Genomic DNA, 26,766 nt, shown 5'->3' with positions numbered 1-26,766 from the left:
GGGTACCGCCTAGCATTAGCTTTCTCCTGAGCACATGGAGAGGTTGTTAGCATGGAGCGGGTACCGCCTAGCATTAGCCTTCTCCTGAGCACATGGAGAGGTTGTTAGCATGGAGCGGGTACCGCTTAGCATTAGCCTTCTCCTGAGCACATGGAGAGCTTGTTAGCATAGAGCGGGTACCGCCTAGCATTAGCCTTCTCCTGAGCACATGGAGAGCTTGTTAGCATAGAGCGGGTACCGCCTAGCATTAGCCTTCTCCTGAGCACATGGAGAGGTTGTTAGCATAGAGCGGGTACCGCCTAGCATTAGCCTTCTCCTGAGCACATGGAGAGGTTGTTAGCATAGAGCGGGTACCGCCTAGCATTAGCCTTCTCCTGAGCACATGGAGAGGTTGTTAGCATAGAGCGGGTACCGCCTAGCATTAGCCTTCTCCTGAGCACATGGAGAGATTGTTAGCATAGAGCGGGTACCGCCTAGCATTAGCCTTCTCCTGAGCACATGGAGAGGTTGTTAGCATAGAGCGGGTACCGCCTAGCATTAGCCTTCTCCTGAGCACATGGAGAGGTTGTTAGCATGGAGCGGGTACCGCCTAGCATTAGCCTTCTCCTGAGCACATGGAGAGCTTGTTAGCATAGAGCGGGTACCGCCTAGCATTAGCCTTCTCCTGAGCACATGGAGAGCTTGTTAGCATAGAGCGGGTACCGCCTAGCATTAGCCTTCTCCTGAGCACATGGAGAGGTTGTTAGCATGGAGCGGGTACCGCCTAGCATTAGCCTTCTCCTGAGCACATGGAGAGGTTGTTAGCATAGAGCGGGTACCGCTTAGCATTAGCTTTCTCCTGAGCACATGGAGAGGTTGCAAGCCCAGCTGTGTGATGCAGGAGATTCTGCCGATTTTATATTCCTCTCCCCCGCCCTCTTTTTCTTCATTTGCTTTGTTTTCACAGGCACCGCAGTTGTTTTCATTATTAAAGTTCGTTTGTTATCGATTGTCCGGAAAAGCATAGCACTTGAATATTTACATAAGGTCAAAACGTTGATCATACATCACATCAGGCTCCATGAAGAGGACGTACTCGTCAGACATGACATGTGATGGACAGGACGGGGGAAATTAAGGAAGGATATGGCAAACCCAGTCCAAGTGATAAGAAAAATGAAAAAGAATCAGTACATCTACTCAGGCACACCAACAGTTTTAGTATGCATCCAAAATCCATACCAAAGTGAGGTTCCGTCTTGCCTTCCACCATTCAGCTTAGTACACATACATTCAAAGGGAGCAATCTCCACCATCACATCTGGCCAAGCACTGCGGTTATTGAATTTATGGAGTGTAGCAAAGCCACAGTTGGTGTTTCACTTTTTTTACTTGAATGCACATTATTAGACCTGTCCCCCCTCCCGAACCCCCCTCTATTAACTGTCACGGTAGCCACTGCAATTTCTTTGCTTTATTAAAAAAGAAAAAACATCACACATGAATGTAAGTTTTGCAGGTTTCGCAGGCAGGCGTTTGAGTCGTCGTCCGTTGTGTTCCAGATCATCAGGCAGGAAGGGTTGGAGTTGTCCGACTGCACCCTCTTCGATCTCCTCAAATACCACGACGACGATGACGACGAGCGTTTGACGAAGGAGGAATTCTTCACGGCATTCGGTAGGCGCCTCGTCCTTCGCCAGCGTCCGTTTGTTAGCCTCGAGCACAAATTGCTGTCTAATGATGCCATGACTGTGACCTCGCGACACTGAGGCTCCACCTTTGTCTTATCATTCCTCAGACGTGTTATGGGCATTTTATACGGTAATTAGGGAGAATATGTCATATTAGGTTTCAGTCAATCATTCTGGTACGTCACAATTGTCCATTCCAGTCTATAGAATAAACTGGAAGAACTTATTTAAGCAACAGAGTGTTGGTGTGACGTCGTGGACATAATATGGATTTTTGGTTTGTTTACTTCATGTTTACTTTATTTGATTATTTTACTGTCATGTCCATTCCACCCATCTACCAGCTGCTTATTTGTGGGAGGGGCTAGCTGAAGTCTATCCCGGGCAGTATAGGACACAAGGTGGGAGCATATACTCCCTCACACAGGATAAGCACCTAGAAACAAAGAAGATTGGCACTCACTTAGGGCAATTTAGGAATACCGAACAATTAACTAAACGTCTTTGAGAGACCAGAGTATTCGGTTTGAACCCCAGAAACTGGAGATGTGAGGCATTGCTGCCAACCACTGAGCCACTGCACCCCCGCCCCCCCCCCCCCCCCCCCTCCAGTCCTTGTTATATTTAATTCTGTACGATCGTGTGCTGGATAGGATTAAAAAGCAAAATCTGACAGTCCTTCTTCTCAGACAGCGGGGAAACTTGGGGCCTGAACTGCGCGTGTTTATGTGCTCGTAAGGGTGACATTCGTCACTGTCAGCGAGGCGTTAATTCTCTCCAGATGCCGACTTCCGAAGGCAGATTCTCGGCGAGCGCCACGGACTGAAGGGAACTGCAGATAGCGCTGATGGATCGTAAATTATTCTGCGTCTCCTTTGAACATCCATTCTGTTGTCTAATTAATCCTAAAGCAAATATTTTCCCTCATATTTCGCTTTAATGGTGAGCTGTTGTTCCGAGGCTATTTCAGTTTATTTATCTACTGTGAGGGGGGGGAGGAGGGGGGCTTTGCAGCTTATCCTCAGCAGAACAGGACACACAGCTGGGGTAAACACTGGATGGGCTGCCAGTCCATCACAGCCCATATACATATTCTCATAAAATCCCTCGTTCTGGGAAATTTTGATCTGCCGTTTCTCCATGGAGATGTGAACAATCATTGATACCTGCTGCACCGACATATATCAGATACTTAAATTCACATCTACTATCTAAGCAATAAAATGCAAATTCCACCCACTTATTCATTAAAGGTTTGTCGAGGGTGAATTGATGGATTATAGTGCTTCACTGAATCGAAGTGGCCGCTTGCAAAATGTCATGCCATGGCAATTATGTCAATTTTTTTTTTACATCAGTGGCATTTCGTCACATACAGCCCATATGTTTCAAATAAAATTGACCTTGAGGCAAGTGTTGAAGAGCAACAATTTCTTGAGAGGAGTTAACATTGCTCCTTGCTATGAGCGAATCCATGCTCGTCGGCTGGAAGTGGCTTCACTAAATTTTTGCGCTCATTAAACACAATGGCCTGAAAGCCTCCCTTACCATTTGCTGAGTTCAGAATTGGGTATTATTTTCACGGCACCTTTCACAGAGGGACTGAAACGGGATTACGGTCCTGGCTGTGACCTTCACCTCTTAAGTAGGACACGTATTTCTGAAGAAGTTTTCTGATCCTCACGGTGATCGTTTCTTGGCAGGAAGAGAGTAGAGTGACACTGACGTGCTGGATAAACATGATACCGGTGCGACTGTTCGGTTCTGCTCTCACATGCGGTCGTTTTTTGGAAGCGAAAATCCTACTTAAGGCTGATTCCACGTCTACGTTCTCTGATGTGAGGTCAGACCAGCGCCAAAGCCGGGAGAACTGTTCTACGAGGAACCTCCTGGTGCAAAGAACTCCATGCCTGACAGGGATTTTAATGCAGGAATGATCCCTAATTAAATTTTCATCGAAGCTGACCCAGATCTACATTTAACAGCAATCCACAGAAATCACAGCATCCGCTCCTGGAGAAATTTTCCCACATATTGTCTTATTTATGCGAGGTTCAAGAGAGGCCAGCTAATTATTAACGCCAAACTATGAAAAATCGGGCGCTTAGAAATACTGTCAAGCGAGTTCATTTTTAACACTATCAATCAGCTGAAGTAAATAAACCGTGGACATATTTTGAAACTACAAACAGTTTTATGGTCTGAAGATAATAGCTGGTGTGAAAGTGAGCCAACGAGGGCCTGGCATTTAAAGTCATCTTGAGATTTATTTTTGCTGGCGAGACTGGAAAGCTCTTCCCTTCAGGCAATTTAAAAACAGAGGAGTAACACGGTCCCTCACTTTCTGTGAACGCCGTGTGTGGATGATGTCATCAGCTTGTTTTCTGTCTGTGGAGTAAGCAGGGGCATTGCTAAAGATTTTGGGCCCCATGAAAATATATCTTACTGCCCCCCCCCCCCACTCCAGACCAATCCAGTTCTTTCCCAAATTCTTTAGGGCCCCTGTCACTTGGGGGCCCTTGGAATTGTCCAAACTCCACCCTTACAGCACCCGTAGTAGTAAGTAGCATTATGAATATCAAGAACAAGCAACTGACTTCTGTTAGAATGTCATTCCTGCTTATTCCTGGGAACAGCTGTCGTTAGTGCCAGGCTTGTTAAAATTACCACTTGCAGAAAAATTATGTTGATTAAACAGTCATTCAAACGAAAGCCAAGAGCTTGCATTTATGTAGATGATAAATGTGTCATTAGGTTTTTCTATGTAGTGGGCGGATGAATGAAGTACCGTACATTGTAATCCTACCAATGTGCTGTAGCGCATGAACAAGTTCTCAGTTTCATGCATAAAATTAGCTGGAATTCAGACAAATATGTGCTGCAGAAGCCTAGCACAACATTTGTGTTTTATGGTCTGTCATTAGACAGGTGAATCCACATCTTAGGGAATGCAGTAAATGTAGCTAATTTCTTTCGACTCCTTATACTCTTAGCCACTGTTTCATCATCCCCGCTGTCAACTGGACATTCTGAATCTCCACTGACATTTAGAACTAGGCGGGTAAAGCTTTAAAAGTTGATTGATGAAGTCCACTTTTTAATTATATGAAAACTTTGATGACGTAAAACGTTTCCTTGAAAAGTAGCTCAGCACAGCACCGTTTTTGTGGTCCTTTGAGTCGAGGGGGAAATGGTAATACGTTTGAATATGGCTTAATTTCCTGTGAGAGTTCCTCCTCTGTGTCAAATAAAACCCCTTTCATTTTCAGAGAGGATGAGGGCAAATCAAGAGTCTGCATGAGAGATCAAACCGCACTGTTAGTCTTGTTGGAGAGAAGCTGTCCTAAGTGACTTCTTAGTGGGCGAACATCTTATTTCTATGTACACCTCTGAGGAGAATCTCAGAAAAAAGGCAGATGCATTTGCAGGAACAACTGCATTACAGTTATTAATATGTATCAATCCTTGGCAGTGACAATGTCCTTTGCTGAATATACAATGCATTTCTTCAATTTCTGGATGTCAGACTCATGTTTACGTAAATCTATAGCTTCGTCCGTTGTTAGTTTCTTTCAGCCTGGCTTCTCTTGACAATATGGGAACTGTCTCTTCCCCCTGATTGACATTATAAAAAGTGACGGGAATTTTCATCACACTATAACAGGACTCAGATGGGATTCGGTGGGAAGGAAAATGGGAAAATTGGACCGTGTGAAGTCTGGTTAGTGTTAAGGCTTCTAGGAGAAGCCCGACCACTGGCCTGTACTCAGCAATAGAGCAAAATGTATGACACCTTTAGAAGTGTCTTCCCTCAAAACAAGTGCTGAAATGAGAAGTAACAGAAAATGGAAAGATCACTCACACAGGATAAGCTGGACTTTAGAAGAAAAAAAGGAGATGGTTATTCTGCAGCTGAAGCCTTTCTGTCATTAAGGAGAATAGCTGGAAAATAAAAAAAAAAACATCTGAAACATCTGACCCGTATCTGAAGTAGGACAATTTTCAGATTGGTAGCGAGTGAAACACGAGTCCTGACAGCGTTGTGTGAAACCAGACGGACATTGTCAGACTCGGGATGTCATTTACACTGACGGGTCTGTGTTTGTCTCAGGAGGAAATGAACGTTTCAGAGTTCAGTTTGTGTTCATCTGGGGCACAAGAGACGGGGAAACAAGTGGCATTTGAAAATCATTACTCCTTTCAGAGCAACCGAGACAAATATAAATACAATAATTAATTATTATTATTACTAGTATTTATTCATCTGATCTGCACTTAAGTATTTATCCACCCTGGCCGCAGTAAAAGCAGGAAAAGCCAAGTTGGAAGGTGAAAGCGGTTCTCCCTTGTGTTGCAAAACAGCTCAAGTTCAAGGGAGCTCAGAAAATCCATGAAGATTCATTAAGTCAAACATCAGGTCTGTTCTTCTGTGTGGAGCTGATACCTGGGGAAGCCCCCGAACCACAGCTAAGAAGATCCGGCCTTTCATCAGCAAAATGCCCGTGCGTGATCCTCAGAAGCCAGGCAGCCTAAGAGAATCAGCAGCACAGGCACCACGGTGTAGCCCGGAGCCCTGGAGGAGGAGAAAGCCCGTCAGCTTCCTGCTCGGGGTGCAAGTCCTGGGTTAAAAATAGCTGCCAGCCAAGCTCAGAGCTGGGAACTCCCCCCAGAGAAGATTAAGAAAGGATGATGAAGCAAAGCACTTGCATGATGATCACTGCCACTGGTGGTACGGAACACAGAGATGAAGACAGTCCAGAACTAACTCTTCCTCTTTAGGTTAATTAGATTATTCTGTCTTTTAGAGAAAAAAGATTTGCATTACATGTTACCAAATCTACCAGTACATTTGGCTGCCAGAATGTAAATCACAGTAAATACAAGCAAAATATCTTTAGAAATCCTGTCTATTGTCTTTTATTTTCCTTTTAGGACTGATTTCTCTTTTGTTTGCTACTCACAGTCTAAAGTTGGATTTGCAGGTTACTTGACTGGAGAACATGAGTTTATGTGCAATAAATATTTCATAAGATAATTGATTTAACCCGTTTTTATCTGGAATGCAAGATTAAATATAAATGTTGTATATATAAGCAGTGTGTAGGTGTGTAGCACTAAGTACCTATGGAGTTATTGTCGAGTCACTGTACTTATTGATTGATACTTGGTAAGCGTAAGTTAATGACAAGCTTGTGTGCAAAGTTGCACAGCATCAGTGAAGCCGTGACAAACGGATAAATGCGCAACACGCCGAGACGACAGTGCAGTTGCAAATATACAGGGATTGGCAACACAGCATTGTATTAAAAGTGTGAAAAACAAAGGTAATAAATGCAGTGAACGACCTTGTGAATACAGTTGAGGGATATGCACGGCAGTGTGGTTCACTGACCGCAGTGCAGCAGTCTGTTGGGTTCCGTTTTCTTGCCCTGCGTGTGGTGGTCGCTCCATATTCATGCGCTTCAACAACATGCGGTTAGTTGTGTGTGTGCTTTTGTGTGTATTTGCATTGTAGTGTCCAGACATCCCCAAGATGCGATGTAAACCTGTTATCTTGACGTCGTGGGGACCATTTCTTCGGTCCCTTATGGTTAAGGTTAGGGCTGGGTAAGGATTAAAGTCGTCAGAGGTGGGATTAGAGTTTTCCCCATGGAAATGAATGGAGAGTCGACACAAAGATACAAATGCCTAATCTGTGTGCATGTGGGTGGGTGGGTGTGTGTGTGCGTGTGCCCTGAGATGGATAGGCATCCCACCTGCCTCACCCGAGGCAGGGCAGACTCTTACTATAGGCAGAACAGGCCCCCGAATTACCTGCATTGAGGCGGAAGTGAAATGATCATTCATTTTGTAGGTAGGTACATGTTCAAGGCTACCAGCATGAACCAGATAGAGGAGGCTTGAATGTTTACATTGGGCAGCTCCCTGTGCTGTTTCCCTAGATCAGCGATGCTCGCCGATAGCCTCTCTGCAGAAATAAGGCCCCCTTGCCGTCCTTGTAATGTTTCAAAGATAATGCGACGCCACTCAAAATGTTTAAGTCCAGACGACGTACACGTGGTGATAAAATCGGCTTGCCGGTGTTCCTGGAAGGGTTATAGGTGCTGGAATGTACTGCCTGTCATTGACCAACTTTATGGCTAAGAAAGCCCTCTAGTATGTTTTTTTTTTTTTATCGTTATAGGTTTGTTCTGTATGGAGGAGGCTCTCTGGGTAACACTGCTGCATCACATCTCCAGTGTTGAGTGTTTGAATCCCACCCCTCCCTTGCATATAACTTGTTTTCCTTATGCCACAAATTTCCTTCCCCAGTCCAAAGACATACAGTTTTACTCCCACAAAAATGTTCTGAGGGCAGAATGAAAAATGATTGGTTCAGAGAGATAAGACATCTGATTGATAGCCAATCAGATTGTAGAGGAGGTTGGTCTAAGCAACATCTCTGAACCAATCAATTGTCATTCTGCCCTCAGAACATTTTTGTGGAAATAAAACTCCCACAAGCACTATTTGATGGTTCTAAATTTCTTTGTATGAGTATTTGTGCCCTGCAATGAACTGGCATCCCTTCCAGGGTGTAGCCCTGCCTTGTGTCCCGTGCTGCTTAGAATAGGCTCCAGGTCACCCCCTAGTGACCCTGATCAGGATAAGCAATTATAAGATGGAGGAAGAACCCCTGTCCATTCCCTGTCTGCTCAGAAGATAGAGGTTCAAAAATCTTTTTTGTCGTCGGCTATGTCAGAACAATCTACGCCACAGCAGAAAGACCTGCTCAAGCGTAAAAATTTGCTGGAGATACTTCTCAGCTCTTTTCTTCAGTGTCCCACGTGCCTGAGGGAGACAATTCCACCTGAATTATAGATCAGAGACAAGTAAATAAAACGCTACACGAAGGGGACAGCCTTACATGAACCCCACAAATACAGTCACCGTTCGATTCTAAAAATGGCCGCGAGGTACGGACAGGAGTCAGGGAGCTGGAAATAGCTTAATATATGCTAATTGAATTTAAAGAAAAGGCACAACAATCTTCGGAATTATGAATATGAATGCTAACAGTTTAATTAGCATGGATAATTTATTACACCTCATGCCAAAACATTTCATCTTCTTTAACAAACAATAAGGGAAATGTCTGGTGAGAGTGATGGACATAATTAAATTGCAATTGATTATTTCCATAGTTTTGTTTTACCGAATTCGCTATATGGAATTTGTGGCATTGTGGGTGATTGTGCCCCAACAAGAACAGTCACACTGTATAAAATGTCATTTTATTCTTATTCCCATTTCAAACTAGAACAGTTGGCAGTCAATGGCGGCAAAAGTGCTGAAGCTGATAATCCTGGCAAGTATCGGAGGCCAAAAAAAAAAAGATCATATTGTTTTCAATATTTTATTTTTCATTCGCCATCCACTCTGTCTCTGGCTTTGACAGCGCGTGACAGACCATTTGGCCATGGAAATAAGGTTTATTTCAGACTCCAGAGGCCTCCAGTGATTTGACAGGGAAGCATCCATATATACAGCTGCTGGAAAGGTTACAAAGTTCGACGCTGAACTTCACGTAACTGTAAATAATGCAGCACTCACATACTCACAAGCATGTATCACATCTCATTACTTTATACAAGCTTATGTACAGCATAGTAGTATTAGTACTAGTAGTAGTACAGCTTAGCTTCAATGTGTACAGCATAAATATCTTGAATAGGTTTGTAGTTTGTTTATGCTTAATTATTGCAGTTTGGAACCAATGCCCCGAGTATGACACTTCTATCGGGGTTGACTCACTACATTTTGACTTTTCCCAGAATGCCATTTCTAATGTATTCCAGAAATTCTTTTAACATCCTTCTAACGCTCCTTCTAATCCATTAAAATACTATGCTGTCCTAAATACCGTACTGAATGATCCAAGAACTTGGCTCCTCTTGGGTATTTCACTGGTAAACAGTTCAAACCCTTTACTTCATGTACTTACATTTGATGCTAATACAATATATCGCCATTGATGTTATTAAATATTGTTATTTAAACTTCCAATAAATGCTACGCGTATTGGATAGCATATTTACTACTGTTACTGTGGGAGAGAAGGTACTGGGAATGAGGTTATAAAGTTGCAATATAATTTTATATATATGTAAAAATATATATATTTTTGTGTCATATACTCCCAGACTGAAAGTTGTTTGTTCCTTCACACGCCATCACACTGCATAATCCATTTCCTCCCAAAAACACTCAGATTAAGAAATGTAAAGTACTTTAGGCTCTTAATGGGTCGATGCATTTTCATTAAAATCTCATTAGGCTTCTGTGTACTTTTATGTGAAAAGTTGCCTTGTACTAAATCGGGCAGCATTATGTAGCAGTTGATGTAGCGTTTAAGATATAGCATGCTATTTGAGTCCTTCCCTACGCATTCCTAGCTGTGGCTCACAGTGTAAACATTTCAAAATGTTTACTAAATGTGCGTTTTAAAAGTCCACGAGTGCATGCTGCTATATTCCATAAATGGCTCTTCATGTGGCTAGGTCTACATGATACGTAAAACAAGGATATGTACTGTAAACATTCATAAATGATGCATGGAGCATTACGGGATTAGACTCATTGATCTTCAGTGTTGATGTATGCTTTGCCCTTTAGAAACAAGGAAGGACCTTGAGAGCAGAGTATGTAGGTCATCTGTAAATTCCGTCTTTCACCGCAATTCAAAATAGATCCCAGAACTGGAATCTGAATTGATAGCAAGAGAATTTTACTAATTCATGAATTGAATTTATTAGGAAAATAAATTCTAAATAACATGGGAGTTTCATTAAATTGTGAAAGGTATCACCCCTTATTAAACCCCATGTAAACTGCATTCTCATGAAAATTCTGTTATTTTCTTTATTCAAGTTCCATTGAATTTCCCAAATCTCTTTCCATTTCCCGAAATTCTAATTTGAATTGACATCTGACCTGTTATTTGTCAGCCAATCAGACGCAGAATCAGGCACGGCCCAGCATAAAGTCGTCCTGTGGCTTGGTCACTGCTGGTCCCACCCATCACAGTCGTCACACTCTTCAAACTCAAACACTGCAAATGTTTGCCGCCCAGCAGCATGCCGCAATTTAGATTGTCTGTTGGCCTACGGACATAACAACAATTCCTGCTGGCTATTCTATTACTGTAGAACCCATTTATAATGTTCATGGTTATAGTGAACAACCGCTTATATGGATCAAACAGCTTGGGACGGAATCATTCCTATACAAATACTGTTTAAATAATTTGCTTATAGTAATCAAGCAGTCTGCTTACAGTGTTCATTTTGGGTCTTTTTATACATAAGATACGGAAAAAATTAAAACTATTCTGATTCTTCTTTTTTTTTTTTTTTTACTTTACTTTACTTGGAGCTTATGTCGCTATGCTATGTGGTTCTGGCTAGCTTCTTATCCGTGAATCGGAAGAGAAGACATTTATACCACATGCTGCTTTGATCATTTTCTTTGGTGTTTTCTTCCCGTTCTACATTTTCTCCTCATTCATGTTTGTGTTTCCCCCAAAAACATTTAGAGATGAGCTTTGTCAGGGTAGCATCGGTTATACAGACGAGAGCGGAATTATTTACCCCCCTTATAAAATTTGAAGCTCTTGTCAAAATTCCACCAAGTGCTTTTTTAACAGAGCAAGGGTTTTTCAGCATAGCATTTCTAAACATACTAGTTTTCTTTAGCGTAAAGCATAAAGTATTTCTATTTGCACACAATAACAGAATAATTTCAGAAAAAAAGAAAATGACCAGGGTCAATATTATTAGCACCCTGAAAAACTGACCTTTTCATCGAGCCATAGCACAAACCACTGTTGTGCCATGATTTGCTTTAACTTTATAATGCTCAAAGCTCGTAAAGTCAAGTTACACCTGAGGGTTATCTTGCAATGAACACTTTTAAGCAGCAAAGGTCTGAGCTTTCACTTGGGAATAATCATTTTGACCATGGTAATTTTTGTTTTTTGTGAAATTATTTAATTCTACCCTCATCTGTAGGTGCTTGAGAATACGATCTTTCATAATAGCACACCACAGTGTCTGTGCCTGTCTGTTTTGAAAAGAACATATAGCTTATTACAAAACCAAATTAAAGCATCTTCCGTTGAATATTTTGGAAAGTTTTTGTTGACTTTCACCCATCACCACGTAGCACTATTAAACCTCTGGTGTAAACTGATTGCAAATACGATTCGGCTATTCTTTCATGGGGCATAATGAGAAAAAAACTTTATATTTGGCTCTCTACCATTGAATACAATTTGCAAAAGCAAAAGACAGCAGTAATACAGCTGTAATTTTAAACGGCTTTTAAATTCTTAAATCTTTGGAAACCTTTTTAGGATTTTAAATGAAAAGTGTAGATGTTACATTTCCAGGACTAGTCTGTCACTAGAAGAACATTTTCATGATTCAAGAGAAAGAAACTGACTAAAATAAGACATTTTCCATCTTCTCTAATGGAAAGATGTAACAATTATGGTACAAAGGCGGCAGATTTAACCATTGTCAGAATCTGCCCATATTGACCATAATTATCATTAAGGGAGGGTAAATACCTAACATATTCTACACTAACACCAGAGTATTCAACACCCTGCCATCATTCATTATGCAAATGTTCTTAAAAGCCTATAGTTTTTAAGATTTACTTTTTTCTCGTTAATAATTTTCCAAATGCATGCTTTGCATAGTGTATTTGCAAAGTGAATCATTTTAATGTGTTACACATTTTTTTCCCCAGCTACAATTTTTTTCTCTTATTGTTGTTGATGTATTTTACTTACCGAATCCCTGGGCTTCTATTCAATTAAGGGTATCAACCACGGCAAATCAAAGTTCTGACCTGGGCATTAATCATTGTTGCTGGAACTGTGTTGAAGGCAGATACCCCTTGAGATTAGACCAAGGGCCTGAGGACAAATATGAATGAAAAATCATTAGCTCCTAGGTAATAAATTGGGTGCTGCTTTGGATCAGTGCCAAGTGATCCTCTGTACAGTTTGGATTCTACTCTTCCCTATCCCCTTCCCTATGTACTCTTCTGCTGATGTAGCCTATTAGCTAAATTTAATGACTATGATAGCCACACGTCCGGACCAGACCAGATTCCGAATCTAGGCAGGTTCTAATCGAATAAGTTTGGTAACTGAATACTCTGAAAGCAGACAATGCAGTATGCTGTACATTGAAGTCACAGAACTGTCGAATGAGATAACATCACTTGTGGAAGATAGACATACAAGTGAAATCATATTATCTTTCAAACCGAAATGTCAATCTAAGTTACTTAAAACATTTGTGAAGCGATGATAAAACTAGAATTTACACTTGAATTTTATCACTTGCCCTACAAATTATTTTCAGAGAATAATGAAAGCTATATCCAATTGTTAATTCAAATACAAATGCCAAATTAACTGCAACACCCATTCATCTTGTATTCCAAGGTAATACAAAAATGTTCACATTTTAACATTTAGCTGAATGGTCGTGTCAAGGCACACATTAATTCTAAAGTGTTTGTCTTATTTTAACGGACCAGGAACCTGCTTCTCGGTGATGAATTGTCCCTGGTCTGCACTCCCGAGTGATATGCAGAGGTGGAAAGTTCAGGTCCAGAAAGTACAAATCCAGACCAAGATCTTGTTCAAGCCAGCCACTTGAGTACTTTGTGAACGTGACTCTTTATACTCGACTGTCTGGTTGAAACAAAATCTTGGTCTGGATCTGTGCTTTCTGAATCTGAACTTTCCATCCTTGTCAATGTGTCACGAATGGATGTGGCACATGGAATATTCTAGAACGTTTTGAAGAGACACCACATTAACAGTTTTTCCAAACTGCAGGTCAAAGTACAGCACTAATCTTTGCTTTTTTTTAAATTTCCTTTTATTCTGTTCCTGCAGTACGAACTAGCACCTTTTGTATGGACAGATGAAGTCATGTCCCAGTTCCAGCTTCATCTTCACTTTACTTTTTCATCTATTCATGAAATTGCATGTGTTACTTACCGATGACTAATGAGTAAGAGCCGTCTGTCCGCCATTAGGTCGTAAAGAGAATCGTATCTGGCACCTTCCTCAGGGGCAAGTTATGAAAGGCGGGGGGAAAAAATACTATTGGCATCCGGAGGAACAAAATAATGAGGATTATTTCACAAAGAGGTCCAGCGTGGTTCCTAATTCGGGCACCCCTGGTTTTGCCAGTGGTTGGTTGACACTACTGTGCTACTTTTCATAGCTAGGCATTCATTATGTTTGGGATTTCATGCCTCCAGGAGCAGAACGAATTGAGTTAGACTTTCATTTGGCTTGAAGTATAGACTGGTCCTCATTACCCATAAGGGGCATTATGAATCCACGTCCAATTCTGTAATGAAATCAAAGGACTGAGTAACAACACAACTGTTCTAATGAAGCACTCTCTAAAGTGCAGGATTTATTCACTGCTATTAACTAGTCGCTAAATACTCGTACTTAATGTTTGTGTACTCGGTTGGTGTTGATATGCCAGGCGACTGCAAGAAAAGTTACACTGTTCTTGTAATTATAACACGGACTTTATTTAAACACTGTTCTCATTTTTGGCTGCTAATATTTCCTTGGGCTAGCAGGATATGTGTTGCAAAAAATACTTAATACTTAAGAAAAGTATTTTCAAGACGCAGATTGGATTAATTTCATGAGTATATTAATAGTCGGTTTCATAAGAAGTTCATTTTGAAATACTGTGTACTTAATAGAGGATATGTGAATCTCTGTGGGATTATGTAATTTGGCAAATAGATAAACCTTTGTCCTGTATTCCTACAAAATTTCCTACTTTTAACTTAAAATGCTGTTAGAGTTTAATTACACATAATCTCCAATGGATATTAAATAAAATTCATTCATGATTCCACTTGTTAAAATGCTCCTTACCATATTTCTTGAGTCTCCTGTGTAGATTTAGTTGCCTTTTGTTCTCCTTTCCGTATAAAAATGTGCTTAAATTTTATATAGTCTCTTGAATATTGCATAAAGTAACTTGTCCTAAATGAGGTACTGTGAATATCTGCAGATGAAAAATTAAATTTTCATTTCTTTTGTGGGCTGGATTATTGGATGGTTGTTGTTGCTGCCCTTGCTTTCGCTGTACCGATGACATCATTACTTTATCGTTTGCTGTCGTTTTGCAGAGGTTCTTCAGCTCAGTCTGCCCGACGACCAGAAAGTTAGTGTCACCACAGCAACCGTGGGCCAGAGCGTGGTGCTAACTTGCTCTATTGTTGGAATGCCAAGACCTCGTATTGTCTGGAAACGCAACAACCGCATCTTAAATACGCTGGACCTGGAGGATATGAATGTGAGTAACCCAGGGCGAATTGTGGCGGGCCAAGCTTAATCGCATCAACGTTCCATGGTCTTAATGACCTCAATCACTTTATCAAGGAATGTAATTAGTGGGAAGTCAAATATGCCTATTTAAATAAATTTGTGAATTTGTAGCCTCTGTATGTTCTGTAGACAGGCAAAGGAGATTTATTGTAGTCAATTCAAATAAAAGACACATAGTAGCCAACAACAAACCAATAAAATAAAAACCTTGTTCTTTTACGTGTTTTTTTTAACGTATTGTCCATTTGTCAGGGCACTTAAGGGATGGATAAATGAGATGTGATTTTTAATTTTCATTGAGTACTAATGATGCCAGTAAATCAATGGCCACATTATTCTTAAGTCCTGCGCTTCTGCACATCTACCAAGCAGCTCCTAATTAGAAGAGTCAGTCAGTCATTATACCAAAATGGCTCCTGGTGTTTGCATAATGCTACCGTGGAAATTGTTTTTAAAAATAACGGTCCATCTTCGAATGCTTTTATTGTGCGTGTTAAGCTTCCATGAATCGACACAGAGCCTGCAGCCATGACGAAGGGCACATACGTTAAGGGTGAAGTTATACCTCATTTCCACTGCATTCATTACGAGAGCACCCGTTTATTAAACGCACAGCACGTATGACCTACGATGTGACCTGACGCTGTTGACTAGGACGGACGAAAGAGTGCATCAGACCACAGAATTCCAGAATACTTGTGCATTTCTAGTAATTTACTATCCGTTTTCAGTAATGAGTGAAATAGCCATTCCTATGTGCATCCACTGCAGACTAATCTGCAAACTCATACCCCTGGATTTATACCTCTTCATTTGTCATGCTAGCTTTTCCCTCCAACTAACGAATTTTTCTGTCTCGACGCACGTCGTTTCTGTCATCCCAACTTTATTATTTTAAACGGTTGCTACTGTCTTTTTTTATTTATTTCCCGCAGATTCCTCCAGAGGTAGGTCCATGATGTGTAGTCTGTCCTGATCACCCGTCGAGCATCAAAGGCTATAAAACTAATGAAGTACAATGCAAACCACGTAGGGGTTCGGGTGATGCTACGTAGCCTTCTGGGGGCTCAGTGCGGACGGCGGACGCGTTGTCGTACTTGGTGGTGTCTGTTAAGAGGTCATTTTTTGATAGGAACTGAGAAGTTAGAGCATTTAATAGAAACTGGCCTGGTTTAATCCTGTGAGAGACAGTGTTCCATAAGCTCCCCAGATCCTTTTATATGCTCCTCACAAATGTGCTAGTCAAGGGGTGGTGCAGAAGGCCTTCACATTCGCTGCCCCTGCCATGTAATGTGCGGTTTACCATGAATCTTTAATGCGGACGGTTAGGCCGTGGAGTCCAGTTCACCGGGCCGTGAGCTCCAGCAAACCCTCAAAGGTATCTGCAGCATGAGTTTTTCTTTTTGCTGAACGTTCGAGCTCTGGCAGGAGGGGGCGGGGCCACAGGCTCTAACTGAATGCTGATTGGCCCCTGGCGTGTCCTTTCTCCTGTCACTCACCGATTCAGAACACCTCATTGGCTAATGATAAGGGTGACCTCTCTGTATGAATTATGGCCACTCTTATGCTCCCCTCCACCTTAAAAAAAAAAAATCCTGGAATCGGCCCCGTCTAGCAGCCTCCCGTTGCTGTTGTTTGGTAGCAAACCCCAGAGTAGCCGATAAGCCTCTGTAAGCGGGAGTCTTTGAAAATGAAGACCCTTAACTATATCTTTGAACCAGAGGATTAAAAAAGAAAAAAACATGTGTGTCTCTGTGGATACTCCTCTTATTTGTCTGCCAGGCAGAGCAAGTATATAAACAGCATCATGTAGGATATTGTTTGCTACTGAAAAACAAGACCTTTTAATAAACCGTACTGCATTTTGACTTGGGACAAGTCTTCCTGAAATCATTAGTTTCATGGCTATCATCTCTGTCACATCGTGGCTTTGACGTTGATTTTAACAAGCTGATTTGTCGTTCTTTTTTGCCCTTTCAGCTTGCAACATTGCCTGCTGTCTGAATACTTTCAATTAACATTTCAAGCATTGCTCTTGCATATGTGCACATGCTGAATTTTCACATTTGTTTTGCATTCTTCACAATGTGGACTGTGGTATTTGTCACCAGATAGACGTGTACACTTTTGTGCAGCTTTTGTTCACAGGAAGTATGCCTATTATTGCAGAGATGCCGTTTTCTACAATCATGCTGCACTGACCTCTGTGACAGATCGTCTGGGGGGGAATATGCACAATTGCAGTTAGTTCAAGGAAGACACCAGTGTTTGATATGCAATTAGAACTCTAAAAATTCTAAATCTGAAGTCGCCCAAGGGGAGCTTTGAAGGGCTGTTTATGGCTAAGATTGTTCCAGAAGGACTTTTTAAAAAAAGACTATTCTCATGGTAAAAATCTGACTTAAAGTATAATCACAGTCTTTTGAGGTCAGCCTTTATCATAAAACAATGTTTGTGATTATAATCACAGCATGAGCAGAAATGTATTGTTCGGAGAAATTTCATTTAGATTTTTTTTGGGAAAAAAATAGCAGAACATGAGAGAGTGACAGTCATTGTAATAAACCAATAAAAGAATATTTACAACTCTAGGATGGTAATCTATAGAGTACAGTACTCTCGTACAGTAAGCGCTAAAATGCACATGACGCTACAAGAATAAACAACAGTGAAATGTGATCATGCATGAGGCATCTAATAGCCGTTCCTAGACTTGTACCTGTGTTCAAGAGATTTTACCAGAGACCATTAGAAGTAGAACTTTTCCTGGATAAATAAAAAGTTTTTTCTTTCTTTATACTTCAGATGGTGAGGGTAGAAATCAAAAACCCACGAGGAGGTGCTTTATAGTCCCACCTTTCAGAGGAAGTCATTTTTCATGGCGCAACGAGAAGGAAATTAAAATGGTTTCCACTGCAGTGAAGACTAATGGCTCTCTCTCCTGCTGGGATTGATGTGGATTTTTACTTACAATCTGCCTATAATAAAAACCATCTTCAAGCTCTCTTGCTGCAATAGTCATACTTCACCCACCGCTCGGCTGATTTGTAGCCTCATCTGAAATCAGAAAAACAGGGTGTGGCTTTTAATATTTTCATTTCGGCAATTAGAAAGTGTCCACCTCCTGTGTTCATAATCTGTTGTGTTATTCACTGACCATCTCTCTGCTGTTTTATATATATATATATATACACACACACACACACACACACAGATTTTTTTGTACGTTATTTAGCTGATTTTGCCGCTGTCATGAAGTGACATCATATTTCCCTGTCTAGGACTTCGGAGATGATGGATCTCTGTATATAACCAAAGTGACCACGATGCACATGGGCAACTACAGTTGCCATGCCGATGGCTACGAGCAGCTCTCACAGACACTTGTTCTCCAAGTAAATGGTAAGGAAAGCGACTTTAAGCTCCACGTCCAACATCCCGATACAGTCTAGTCATAAGCTGTGGGGAAACATTTGCTTGTACATAACTCGAATTTGTATCTGATTCTCAGTGGTTAGCTTACATCTGTGGCCCTTCCGATTAATTTGTGATTTTCTTATTCCATGTAAGTGTCCCGGCTTGTTTGTAAGTAATACCCAACACTTCTAATATTTACGGTTTATTTATTTAATAGCTGCTTTTATCCAAAGTTAAGTGATGTATAATTGAGAAAGTAGATTCAGCCAGTCCCTGGGGCAATTGGGGGTTAAGGGCCTTATTCAAGGGCCCAATGGTGACATCACTTCACCAGCCCTGGGGTGTGAACCGGCAACCTTCTGTCTTAAGCACCACATCCCAACTCACTGAGCCACACACCACCCCTAATAAACTTATGTCAGAGCTCTAGCCTATGCTAATTACACGAACGCCTCCATCCCTTTAAGAGTTGTTATGCGCATAGGTCCTCATTAAACAAAAGGCTATTTCTGGGCTCTGTTTTCCCTGAAAATGTCATTATGCTTACAGGCTACCTGATACTCTACTCCACATGCAATTTCTATCAGGCCTGTCCAGCAACCCCCCCTGTCTAAACCTCAGCATTAAATTATAACAAAAACACACAATTGTAGGCAAGCTTAATCCCAGTGGTTTGCTATGGAAAAATCTAAATTTAACTGGAGAGGGTAAATGCTGGGCTACTTCATTTGATTGCCCCTCTGGATATAATAATAATAATAATTGTAATAATAATAATGTAAAAATCTTTTTTACACACACTACAAGAAGCTCTTACAAATTTGAGTGCTATTGGCTCTCCAGTGAGAATCCAGTGGGTTTTCCAGCAGAGGATCATCTATCTTGGGATGGGGGGGATTTAGCCGGGTGCTACGTGGACAGGGAGTTCAGGCCGCAGGTGGTGGGAAAAGTTCTGGCTCCTATGACCCTCACGGAGCTGGATTTGGGTCTCGGTGAAGAGATTCCAGAAAGGACTCCCTAAGTGAGTTCTTACGGGGGGAGGCTTCTGAACCTGACTTAGTGGAAAAGAGGGCAAAGCAAATGCACATTTCCCAGTGGTTCCTGGGCAACATCAGCTTGTGTCGTTTGGTGTGGGGGTTTGGGCAGACTCCAGGAAAATGTTAAAAAGTCAGAGGTACCGCGTTCAGGCACCGCGCCAGAGTCTCCAGAGATCTACTGCTATTATCCTACCGCAGTGGCAGCGAGTTTTATCAATAAAATGCAGGTTCTAAGAAGAGAGCACATTTCAGAAATCCGCTTTTTAAAGTATATTCACAAAATACCCAAGAAATGATGAATAGAAAGGTGAATATCTGAACTATATAAGTATTTCGTTTTGCAGATTGCTTTGGAGGTCCGATATATATTCCTTTTAAAGTGCTATGAATGGTTTGTTTAATTCAATATATTATATTGGAAGCTGGAAAATACCTGTGGCTAGAACCAAGAGAACATTTCCTACCTCAGATGCATTGATCCTCTGTAACAAATAAAATAAGTTAAATAACTAAGTGGTTCTTCATTGTGAATTAGATTTATTTCAAATATGCATTGAATGACATCGGAATAGTTACAAGATAACAGCCTGAGTCATAGAAGTGTGCAGTTCACTTACAAACGGTATAAGTGTAAATGTCTTATTTTTTTGTGCGCGGCATTAAGATTTTAAACACTATGACTGCTTGTCTTTCTTTTTATGAGCTATATTCTGCCGTAATAAATATACATATAACTGATACAGTGCAGGAGCAGGAATACATTTTAATTGAGATTTGATTTAAGTGCACTGGGGGGGAATAAGCTCGCATTTTTATTATATATATTTATTTATTTATTTTCGCCCCGATCCGCGACAGACTTGGTAGCCGCATGCCGCAGACTCACGCAGGTTAAGCGCAGGAGTTGCGGCAGATGGCTGCGGTGTGGCCCTCTGCTCACCTGCCTACGCAGTTCGGGGGCAGCGTCTCTAGGGCTTCGCCGGCTTTGTATCCGTGCCAGGAAAAACATGTCCGGCCCGCGCTGATCTGCCATTTATAACGTGCCGCTCCGAGGGTGGCGGATTTTTATAGGGACTCTTCAGACGGCTGTTCGCCTGGAACTGGCCCAGTACGGCTAAAAGCCCCCCTTCGCAAAGGGATAACGCCTTACCTTAAGAAGAGTTCATTTTCTATGTTTTGTTTAATTACGTCCTCGTTCCATTAGCTTGATTTTATGTGCAGATGCCTATTTAACCAAACATTTTCCCCTGTACTAATAGAAACTTAATATTGGTTCCATATTCTTTTGCAAACACCTCTGCCGAGTGTAATTTAGATTATTTACTAAATGCTGCAGGCATACAGCAGCTATTTCCGAGGTAATTAGCACAATACTTCACCTTAACCGGTGCTGGCATTTGTAAAAAATTTCAGTGCACTGGGTCCTCTTATGTAATGTTATGTCGGGGCGTCCACCCCGTGCCTGTTTTTTTACCTTTTTTTCTTAACGTTCCCGTTTGCTTAAACCCATCCAGTTCCTCCAGTGATCCTGGTGCACCCGGAGAGCCAGGCCAGGGAGCCGGGTGTCACGGCCAGCCTGCGGTGCCACGCCGAGGGGATCCCCAAACCGCAGCTCTCCTGGCTGAAGAACGGCATGGACATAGCAACAAAGCTGTCCAAGCAGCTAACTCTGCAAGGTGTGAAGTGGCTTATTCACTTATCATGGGGAAAAAACACATGAAATGATGCTTTATTTAACATTTGCATAAGTACATCAGAATGCTTCTTTTTTCACATATCCCATCATGCTCTCCTTTGAGACATACACACATATACTGCTCTGGAAAAAATTAAGAGACCACAGCAACATTTTCAGTTTCACTCATTTCTCAGTTTCCGGGTATGTACCTGTGTAAAATATACTTCTTTTTTTTCCCCCAAACTTCAACCTGGCTCTTCCCTGTTTGTCATTAATGAAGGGCTTCTTCCTTGCTTTATGGGACTTCAGTTCTGCTTCCAGGAGCCAGATATGAACTGTCCTAGCAGTGCACTTCACACCTGCACTTAATGTTTCCCATTCCTTTGGAAGGTCACTTGAGGTCATCCTCTGATTCATGAGACATTGCCAGATAAGCTGACAGTCATCTCTGGCATTGGAAAGTCGCTTCTGCCCTCTACCTGGCTGGTTTTTGGTTTTTGCCAGTGTCTCCTGCTTCACCTTATTCTTATATACTGCTGTCTCAGAAACTTTGAGCCTGGAAGCAGCCTGCCGCACAGTGTAGCCTCTGCCAGCAGAACCAGGATTAAACCAGCATTTAACAATGCAGATTTTTTTTTTTTTTAATTTGGAGTCTCTTAATTTTTTCCAGAGCTGTATGCAGTTGGGAGGGAAGCTTTGGGTCTGAATGCATGGTAACGGCATTTATCTGGCACCCAAGAGCATCTCAGTGAGTTAAGGGCTTTTCCCAATAGGCATATGACTATTCTGCCTCAGACGGGACTCAAACCAACAACCATCTGATCACTGGCACAGAGGCCTAACCTGCTGATCCGTACACCAGCCCCATAAGGACTTTATTATTGTTATCATCACTATCATAAAGATACACACATGTTCTACACACCCTCTTAATAGACATGGCAATAAAACCAACCATCAGAGAGAAGTGCTGTAAAACAAGATTCAAATGAATGAGATGACTATTACATAGAAAACTAAGCAAAGCGTATAATTCAAACAGAAGCAGTGTGGGAAAATCTAAGAAAATAAAACACTTTAAAGAAAACCAAACAGTATAAACTAACTGTTCCAAGACCCCTGTGATCTAATCGCACCTTTCCCATGGGTGCATCTACCAGGCACGTTTCATCTGACCCTTTAAGTCCTAGCATAGAAAGCGTTATAGGGGTCAGTTCGCTTTATTTATTTGAGGCTTGTTTGCCCAATGTCGGTCTCATCTCTATAACCCCGGCGTGCGTTGTCTGCGTGGTCTTACATTATACACGTACAAGCACAGAATCTGCGGAACCAGCAATCGCAGAGTGCAGTTACGCCTGCCAAAGGATTTTTGCCCAGTAGAATTCCCTAAATCCCTGCAGTTTTAGTGTTACTCGGCTGCCATATCAAGAGTATGAGATGTATTTTTTTCCGGCTGACAAGCCTCGTCTCCAGGGTTTCCCTCCCCCTTTACTGTAAACATTTCACTCAGAGTTGTCTGAGACAATCTGGCGTACACTCTTAAGTCTCTCTAAAGATCTCACACGGCACAGAAAAAACAGAGAAGCCAGATAGTGATAATCTGCATAGGTATCGACGGCAGTTTGCTCCTGTCGCTGCGTGTCAGCCGACAACAGATGACAGACTTTGATCGCAGTTTTGGATGCAGAGGAACAAACATAACGCAGGTAATACAACCTGAGTACGTGGGCTGCATTTACCGCACCCTTTAAAAAAAAAAACCTACAGAGAACCTACGGTTTGCGATAAAATATCCAGCATCCACGTGCCTTCTTTGTTGCCCCACGCAGCGAACGGGAGCGAGGTGCACGTGAGCAACGTTCGCTACGAGGACACTGGAGCGTATACGTGCATCGCCCGCAACGAGGCCGGGGTGGACGAGGACATCTCCTCGCTGTTTGTGGAGGACTCGGGCAGGAAGACACGTACGTGCCTGCACGTGCAACCTCCGCAGGACTAGCATGCTGATCACGCTCTCTGCTGCGCAATGCGTTTGTTTAAACATTTAAACATAAGATTTATATCTGTGAGCAGGGTTTCCAACTCGCAAGAAATCTTACGGCAAATCTATATTATTCCATTATAAACTTAAAATTAGTTACATCAAAACCGTTGGAGTAGTGTGCAAACCCTACAGACGATTTACAAGGTAATAAAACTGTTACATACATGTAACTGCGTGTGCATGTGTGTGCAGACCTGCTTCAAATTGAATATATCTTGCTCCAGCCTGCTGACCAAAGTTGGCAACCCTGCGTGACATCAATAAATCATGTGCTAAAAAAAAGTTTAATTTCCAAAAAAAGGTCAGTTTTCACAAGTCAAAGCCATGACATTCCAAAGACGGTTTTAGTAAACAAGGTATTTCAAATTTCTTCACCCTAATAAATTGCTAATTTATTCAGACTATGTGCTGAGATGTACATTTACACGAATTCGTTCTCCCAAAAGTATAAATTAGCATTTATTTCTTTGTTTTTGTGTGTTTTTACGTCTCGAAAGTGGCCACCGTGTGTGCGTGACACAGCACTCTACGATTCCTGTGACTGGTCTTTAATGTTTATTAATGTTTAATTAAAAACTCGGCGCTAATGAATGACTGCATACAAACTTGCCCCTGCATACATTTCCTCTGTGAACATCACGGTTTTAATTTAGCCTAGAATGAATCCAAACTTCTTATTTAAATGAGTCTGATGTTTGTTTAGCTTGATTAACTCAGTTTATGGATACGAACGTCTCGCTGTTAAAGAAATGTACTCTTTTTCTATTATAAGAGACAATAATTAAGTCAGACCAGTCCATAATCAAATTTTCCGAGGTGACTGGCATTCGCCGCCGACGTTTGAGGTAATTGTAGGTCTTTAATGGTGCCGGAAAGTAGGCTATTTGCAAATGCCATTGCGGTGCTTATTTTCCCATTACAAACAAAATGATTGCCCTGACTGCTTCGTACATTATAGCAAATGATCTGTGAACACCGCCACACTTCATACATCACACTTGCGCTAAATCACTTCTTTGTTGACTCGCTGTCGTCACCTTCTAAAACAGTTTATTGCTTTCTTACATTTAAGGGTCCCTTCGTCGCGTGCCGTCTGAATAATGGATGCGCCGAATTAGACGCATTAATATTAACGCATGCCGGGCAGTCACTGTTAAACGACTCTCGGAGATTGCTCACGCAGGTGCATCGACTTGGAATAATCTGGCCTCTTGTTCAATTGAGTTTTTCCATTAAAAGTAAATATTGTGCAGAGTCTTTTTTTTTTTTTTTTTTTACATGTCCATGCTGCGTTTAAGGCAAAGCCCGTTCATGCAGGGCCAGGTGTCAAATGCCGTTCTAGAAAGGCCTACTTCATTGAAGAGTCAAGGAAATCAACTTGCGGTAGCAATGGGAAATATTATACATTAAGGTGATCAGATAATCCATGTCAGGGATGACACTTTGAGCTACTTCAGGTTTTACAAACTACTTTCCAACTGAAAGGCTCCTGTGTTTGGCTAAACAGTTCAGCTCTTCTTGTGCTTTGATTGCTTTGTTTCCTTGACTGAAAGACTCATCCAGCTGTTTCTCATTAACATTAGTGACACAGGCATGATTATAGGAGACTGACCAATCAGCACACAGCTTAAGCGAAATCCAGGTCCTTTTAATGGAAATGGTAGCTTGCAAATTCTGTCTCAGTGCAAAGTGTCCTCCCTGACATGGATTATCAGGTCACCCTATTGTACACCCCACAGCTGATCTCAGTATGTGACCCCTCCCCCCAAAACAAACAAATAAATAAAGGAAGGAGTTGATAACATAACCTTATGACAAGCCAATTTAAGTTTAATCCAGATAGTCCTGTCTTCTACATATTGAATGGTTTGTATGGGTGTAAATCTTCCATCCATCCATCCATCTTCTATCGTTATTTATCTGGTATAAGGTGAAAGTGAGCCAGATAGCCCATGGTATGAGGTAGAGGACTCCTTTGATGGGCTGTCAGTCAGCTGCTGGACATACAGACGCATAGACACACACACACACACTTCAAAGATGCCGGTTCAGACACCAGAGGACACCCACATGAACACAGGGAGAATATTAGCCAGAGAGATTAGCCAGAGCTGTAATTTAGCCCTGCCCTGGAGGTGTGAGGTGACCATGCCAAGCACTGAGCCACCATGCTGTCCTGCATCTAATCTGCGTCAATAAATTCGGTCTAATACAGCCCATATCACCACAATTATGTGCAATTTCCAGAGCAAGTAAAACAAACAAAACAAAACAGAAAAGCCGGGATGTGAATAGGCAATCATGTCCCCTCGGCTGGATAATATCACAGATAATTATAGCTTGATGTAAATATACTGTGGTGCGACGTTCAAGCTCTCGGAGGCAGCCTGGGGAAGTATCGTGGCCTTTAGACAAGGTGAGAGGCGTCCTGAGGAAGCGGGGCGGAGCATCCCGATTCTCACGTCTTTCAGAACTTCTCCAATCTGCGGAGAATCCTCCCTTGCTGATTTTGGATGGGGGGGAGGAGGGGGGGTGGGCACGCATACTCTTTCCTGCAATCGGAATAGTCTTTACGAAGCAGTAAATTTTGCGGTAAAATGAGTAAAGACGACACAGTGACGCTCTGGCATGTAATCGTGTACAGTGTTGCTAGGTTAAAAAAAAATAGCACTGAGAAATGTATTTTTTCCTGTTGCAAATTGCATTTTTTTCCTGTTGTACTGGGAGGATGTGAGCAGTGAGGCTGCGGGGAGCCGGTAGCAGGGTTCAGGCGCTGTAGGACTTCCGCTGGACAGGATGACGTGCTGATGCCTGATTGGCCTGAGTAATCAGGCCAATGGCGTGGGGGTCCTGCAATTGTGAAATCTCATACTTTGTATCAATAATCTTAAGGGTAAGCAGTTTAGGTTTAGGGATTTATTAATGGTGAGTAACCATTATTTATTATAATTAGGCTGTAGGTCAGAGACTGCGCTAACACTTTCTATGAATGCCATGTCTATAACAATCTATGAACACATTCATAACACATTATAATGCATTCATAAAGCATTGTAAACATGGCTAAAATTATTGATAAAAAGCCATGTTTATTATGCATTATGAATGCTCTATGAAGTTCTCATCTATTATAGACACATTCATAATGCAGTACAAAGTATCCTTAGTCCTTATACCGACCACTGTAATGCATTATCAGGGTATCTATAGTGCATTATAGAGGAGAGCTTCAATTTATGAAGTATTATAATCTACACTATAATGCCTTATGACTGTCAATAGAAGATGCTGTAATGCTTTATTAATTCTTATACCGAGCATTACAATGCATTAATAAGGTATCTATAGTGCATTATAGATATCAGCTTTAAGTAAAGTGTTACCAAAATGGCTTCTTGGCCCAGATCAAAGATGAGGGTCATTGTAACCTTATCAGTTGTTCTATAGTTGTTGCCTTAGACCTCGTTTATAGTTTGATGAGTCATGGTTTT

The 26,766-nt window shown here is 41.6% G+C and overlaps 1 protein-coding gene across 6 annotated transcripts in view; it reads left to right on the top strand.

The window, feature by feature from the left end:
• Positions 1 to 26,766, top strand: part of LOC111837384 (follistatin-related protein 5) — a 110,339-nt gene that overhangs the window by 65,374 nt on the left and 18,199 nt on the right. For all 6 annotated transcript variants that reach the window (XM_072707019.1, XM_072707021.1, XM_072707020.1 and 3 more), the window contains 5 exons: positions 1,542 to 1,656; positions 14,901 to 15,067; positions 18,381 to 18,501; positions 21,068 to 21,229; positions 23,061 to 23,195. In XM_072707019.1, the coding sequence (XP_072563120.1) occupies positions 1,542 to 1,656; positions 14,901 to 15,067; positions 18,381 to 18,501; positions 21,068 to 21,229; positions 23,061 to 23,195 (700 nt within the window). The remainder of the gene's footprint in view (positions 1 to 1,541; positions 1,657 to 14,900; positions 15,068 to 18,380; positions 18,502 to 21,067; positions 21,230 to 23,060; positions 23,196 to 26,766) is intronic.

The sequence above is a fragment of the Paramormyrops kingsleyae genome, chromosome 25 (assembly GCF_048594095.1).
Source record: "Paramormyrops kingsleyae isolate MSU_618 chromosome 25, PKINGS_0.4, whole genome shotgun sequence".
NCBI classification, from domain to species: domain Eukaryota; kingdom Metazoa; phylum Chordata; class Actinopteri; order Osteoglossiformes; family Mormyridae; genus Paramormyrops; species Paramormyrops kingsleyae.
The sequence above is the reverse complement of the archived record's forward strand: the minus strand, read 5'-3'. Positions and strand labels throughout refer to the sequence as shown.